Here is a 4,813-nt window from a genome sequence, read left to right on the forward strand (position 1 = left end):
TATATATATATATATATATATATATATACACACACACACACACACACACACACACACACACACTTAAAAAAATACTATTGGATGAGATTTATAAAGCATTTAAAAAAGATGAATGATAACTCTTTAGTTGTTAGAAATTACTTGTATATTAAAGAAATCTTTTTAAGATAATCTTTTATTAATTTCACATAACAGATAAACTTTATTATTTGTTCTTAAAAGTTCCAAAATGCTAAGCTTAATAATTCACAACTAGTAAATGTCAGTCTAAAGACAATTGTCACATGAGTGGTCTTTAATGAACAAACAAAAAAACCATCTGGATGAGAAAGCCAAAAGAGATTACCAAAGAAGAGATTGCAGATTTATACAAGAGTCATACAAATGATTGGGAGGAGCATTTGAACGTGAAACACTTTTGAGTTGAAGGGCAGCTGGAATTCAAAGTTGTTCTCTTTGTACCCAAAAGAGCTCCTTTTGATCTGTTTGACACAAAGAAGAATCCAAACAACAGCAAATTGTATGTCCTATCATCGACAAATATGAGGAGATCAATTCCTGAGTACCTTGTGTTTGTGAAAGGTATTATGGATTCTTAGGATCTTCCTTTGAACATTTCAAGAGAGCAATGAGCTTGTGAAGAAATTCATTGAGCTTTTCTAGGAGATTGCAGAGAACAGTGAAGACTACACCAATTTTTATGAGGCATTCTCCAAGAATATAAAGCTTGGAATCCACGAGGATAAGACCAGACCAAACCAGCTGAATTGCTTTGATACCATTCGACCAAGAGTGGTGATGAAATGACAAGCTTTAAGGATTATACAAATATTATAATCTAATTTTTTGATAGAGCCATTCAAGTGTTTATAAGCAGTTAGATTCACCAATTTGACATTTGATGGTGAAACATAACTCAAATCAACCAAAGGGTCAAAATTATTATCCATACAGGAAAATGATTTGTTATATCTTATAATCTTATAAAGATTACAAATAACATTATCATTAAAATTTACCAAGAAGATGTTAATAATTATTACTACCAAAACCCAAATTTCCATCAACTCCAGACAGACATAAAAATAAAAGAAGTTGCATAACAATTCTTTCCATAATTATTGCATCAGAACAAATGGGTTGGCTAAAAAAGAGATGAATGTCTTATTACACATAAGCGCTATTACATGGCCAATAAAACAAGTCGATAATAATAATAAAACTAGAAGGAAGACACAAGAACAGTTGGAAGATTGCAAGAATACAATGAGAATCAGCAAAAGATACAAAGAGGCATCAACAACAGAATAATAATAATAATAATACTAATAATAATAAGGTCCCTCTATTTTTGCCTCTTGTATATCTTTCCTAAGAAAGATTTCAATACTGCTTGTACTGCTTTGCTTGGGTGAGCCTCAATGGATGTGATGAGCTTCTCGTAACTCTTGCTCTCATAATCCTCAAATACACCCTGCATTTTATTTTATTTTACCAATTACAATATATACATTTAGGTTTTCTAATCTATGCATAGAGTCAGAAACAAACCTGAAGGTTGAGCGTGTGATACAGTTCCTTCACTTTTGCAACGGAAGCAGGATCTTTTTTCCCATAGTTTTCCTGGATAAAAAATAATTTATTTAAGAAATAAACAAACGAAAAGCAGTGGTAGGTGGTTGGTGGTTGGTGGTTACATGTAGGAGTTTCTTTTGTTCCTGATCGGCAAGTTCCAATGCTTTGACAACCAACCAGGAGCACTTGAAATCTTCAATGTCTGTTCCAATCTTCCCAATCACCTCAGGTGCACCAAAACAGTCTAGATAATCATCCTGCAATCATTCATTTAAATGTATTCATGAATTAAATTTAAATGGCCTCATAAATATTAGTGTAAATAGTTGGCATGCATCCCCATATTATTTATATATACCTGCACTTGGAAATAGGTACCCATTTCAACAAGCACGTCCTTCACTTCAACATGTTTCTCCAGGTCCTCTCCAAACATGAGGAGTGCACACGCAACCTTAAAATCCACAAATACCCAATCACATTACAATCCATATCATTCTCAGTCTTGTATAAGGAAACAGGAATTAATTTACTCACAGGAAGGTAAAATGAGTAGTAAGCAGTTTTGTACTGAACAATCCTACGATGACTGCAGCACCACAAAGTAATAGTAGATTAGAAAAAACTAAGATTTCGATATTATTATTATTATTATTATAGACTCAAATCTGGTTTGGTTTCTTACATAGATAATGAATACTTTGACAGATCTTTCTCTCCTACAAGTGTAGTGATCAAATCAATCATCTGTCCAGAGGCTGTTTGAAATTCTACCTGTGCTCAAAAGTACAGTGGTATTAGTTATTTAGTTGAAAAAGCAAAAGTATGTCGAGAAGAAGAGCAATTAGAAACCTCATTGAACAGGTCAACTAGGTCAATGTAATACGGCTTTCCTCGGAAATGTTTCTTGAGAATTCTTGGAATATGGTTGCGAAGAATTATTCCATCGTTTGCAGCAATCATACCAACCTAGAATCAAATTTTATGAAAATTTTAATTACAGATATCAAGCAAGTATTATATATTTATATTAGAAAAAAACATATATATATATATATATATATATATATATATATATATATATATATATATATATATATATATATATATATACAAGTTTACCTTGGGTAATCTGAACCAACAGGGTTGACCTCTGCGGGTATGAGACTCGTCCATGATGTCATCAAGCACAAGGAAGTACGCTTGAAGCTGCCAATATTTACATTACAACAATCAAATGAAGAAGTAAAGGACTTTAATTATCATGCAATTCAAATGAAATGCCAAGCATAATCTTTATTACCCACCCATTCAACACACCAACCAAGGGCAGATGAAAGAAAAATCTCATCTTCTGTCAGTTCTTCTCCTTTAAGCAACTGGTAACCGTCAACAACAGATAGGCCCCGATTCAGCTTTCCTACAAACCATCACATTTCAATACCCCCTGTTATTTATTTATTTATTTATTTTAATACTACAACCCAACCAAAGGGAAATACACCAACTCTTCTTACCTCCAGGTACATTGTAGTCAAGCATCTGCAAACAAATATAAGTAAACAAACACAGTTAATTTCATATCTTGGAAATAACTCCTTGTCAGAATATGATCTCATAGTTTGTTGATATAAATTAGACATAAAAAAGATATCTCGAGTTATCAACTGTTGTATGTTAAGTGCATAATACTTTGGTAAAAAATAAAAATAAACTCTAGTGTCGTAATTTGAAAGGAGGGAGTGCATCAAGACTGTTGTTACATTATTCATTGATGGAAATAAGTCGATCATTAATCATTGTTAGAACGTTTTTTGATTCGATAAAGCACCTGATAATGATTTGCTATACCAGAAGAATTAGTTAAGATTACATAGTCGTTGGTTGTGGTTGACCCAGTATTTTGAACTCATGTAGGTGGGTAGCCACCAAACGTTTTTATTATCGTATTGCAGTATCTGTAAAATATACCAGATCAAGTAATAATTACTCCAACATTCTCACATTTATGTGAGCGTTGATGCAACAGCACCTGTCAGATCTGATATATATATTTTTCAATAAACAGCTAGGTCACTACTAGCCCCAACATCCTTCATCCAAAACGACTAATAGTAATATTCATCAACAATTACCGCAAAACCAGCATACTCTCGCAATAAAATCGATGTAATACATAAATCAGTTAATCGGATATTCAAATAACACGATGACCAACAAACATGTAACATCGTAAAACCTCGTTCAGATTACAACAACAATGATGAAAATGATTCAGATTTTACCTTTTCAACCCATTGACGAGAATCGTCATCGAATTCGAAGGCAGGATCGTTAATTAACTCGGATTTCAGAGTATCGTAAACTTCGAGAAATTTGGACTTCAGATCGGTGCTCATATTTGAATTTGCAATCGACAAGATATCAGATTCTTCCCAAATTTGTTTCGTAGTATAGAGCGAGTATGTGTGTTTAGAGGGAGAAATTGGGAGGGGGTGTTTTGTAGGGAAGATGTCGCTGTATGTGTGTGTGTTTATAGGGGAAGGAATTGGTTGGGAGGAGGATGCCGCTGTACTTTGCTGAATATTGTGATACACACACTCACACAACAAGTGTGGTGGTCAAGTAGTCAGTGGTGTATGGCTGCATTTTATATTTTCTTATTCGTCCAATAGTTTACTGATGGCAAGTCAAATGGTCAAATAAAGGTCACAAAAAGTACACATATAACGGGGGTGTTTGTATGAAATTGGGTCGTATTAAATATATCAAGAAATAAGAACCCGTTCAAAGCCACATCAACCTAAATTTTTGTCTTCTCTTCGTCATTTCTAGTGGGGATGGTGTTCCTTGCGAAAAATAACGTTAAGGAAGAAAAAAAAACAGTCGGAAAAAAGAGAAGAGAAAACAATAATGTTAGAGGGTTGTTATGTTGGCAACGGGAAGCAACGAGAAATGAAGTGGGATGGTGTTCCTCATGTTACCACGACGTTAAGTTGTGTCCACCTCGGCAATAACATCCAAAAACGGACCCATATCTAGAACTTTTAAGAACCTGTTAACCGGACACTGAAAGCTGGTAGCTGATAGCTAGCACTTGAAAACAATAGTCTATTTATATATAAGTGTTTGGTAAAAATAGTTGGAAGCTCTTAAAACATATAAAATGACTTATCTACCACGTAATTATTATTTTTTTAAAGTAATTGAGTTAATTTGCAAAATTATAAAAAAGCTT

General features: G+C 33.5%; 1 protein-coding gene across 1 annotated transcript; it reads right to left on the reverse strand.

The window, feature by feature from the left end:
- Positions 1-1,140: 1,140 nt before the first annotated feature.
- LOC145048853 (farnesyl pyrophosphate synthase) lies at positions 1,141-4,192 on the reverse strand. Its single transcript, XM_078997482.1, has 11 exons — positions 3,861-4,192; positions 3,093-3,117; positions 2,883-2,995; positions 2,698-2,784; positions 2,428-2,544; positions 2,261-2,349; positions 2,113-2,164; positions 1,934-2,029; positions 1,698-1,832; positions 1,552-1,623; positions 1,141-1,474 (listed from the first exon to the last, which is right to left on the reverse strand). The coding sequence occupies exons 1-11, from the start codon at positions 3,972-3,974 to the stop codon at positions 1,346-1,348; spliced, it is 1,029 nt and encodes a 342-aa protein (XP_078853608.1). The 5' UTR covers positions 3,975-4,192; the 3' UTR covers positions 1,141-1,345.
- Between the last annotated feature and the right edge of the window lie 621 nt (positions 4,193-4,813).

Source organism: Lactuca saligna, chromosome 5, assembly GCF_052625555.1.
Source record: "Lactuca saligna cultivar CGN05327 chromosome 5, ASM5262555v1, whole genome shotgun sequence".
NCBI classification, from domain to species: Eukaryota; Viridiplantae; Streptophyta; class Magnoliopsida; order Asterales; family Asteraceae; genus Lactuca; species Lactuca saligna.

What these genes read in the sequence shown, in the direction of transcription:
- LOC145048853 (XM_078997482.1), bottom strand. Translation starts at nt 3,974, where the DNA reads ATGAGCACCGATCTGAAGTCCAAATTTCTCGAAGTTTACGATACTCTG. An exon ending in TTGGTTGGTGTGTTGAATGG is followed by an intron (nt 2,785 to 2,882) that starts GTGGGTAATAAA and finishes AAATATTGGCAG; the next exon opens with CTTCAAGCGTACTTCCTTGT. An exon ending in TAGTTGACCTGTTCAATGAG is followed by an intron (nt 2,350 to 2,427) that starts GTTTCTAATTGC and finishes TTTTGAGCACAG; the next exon opens with GTAGAATTTCAAACAGCCTC.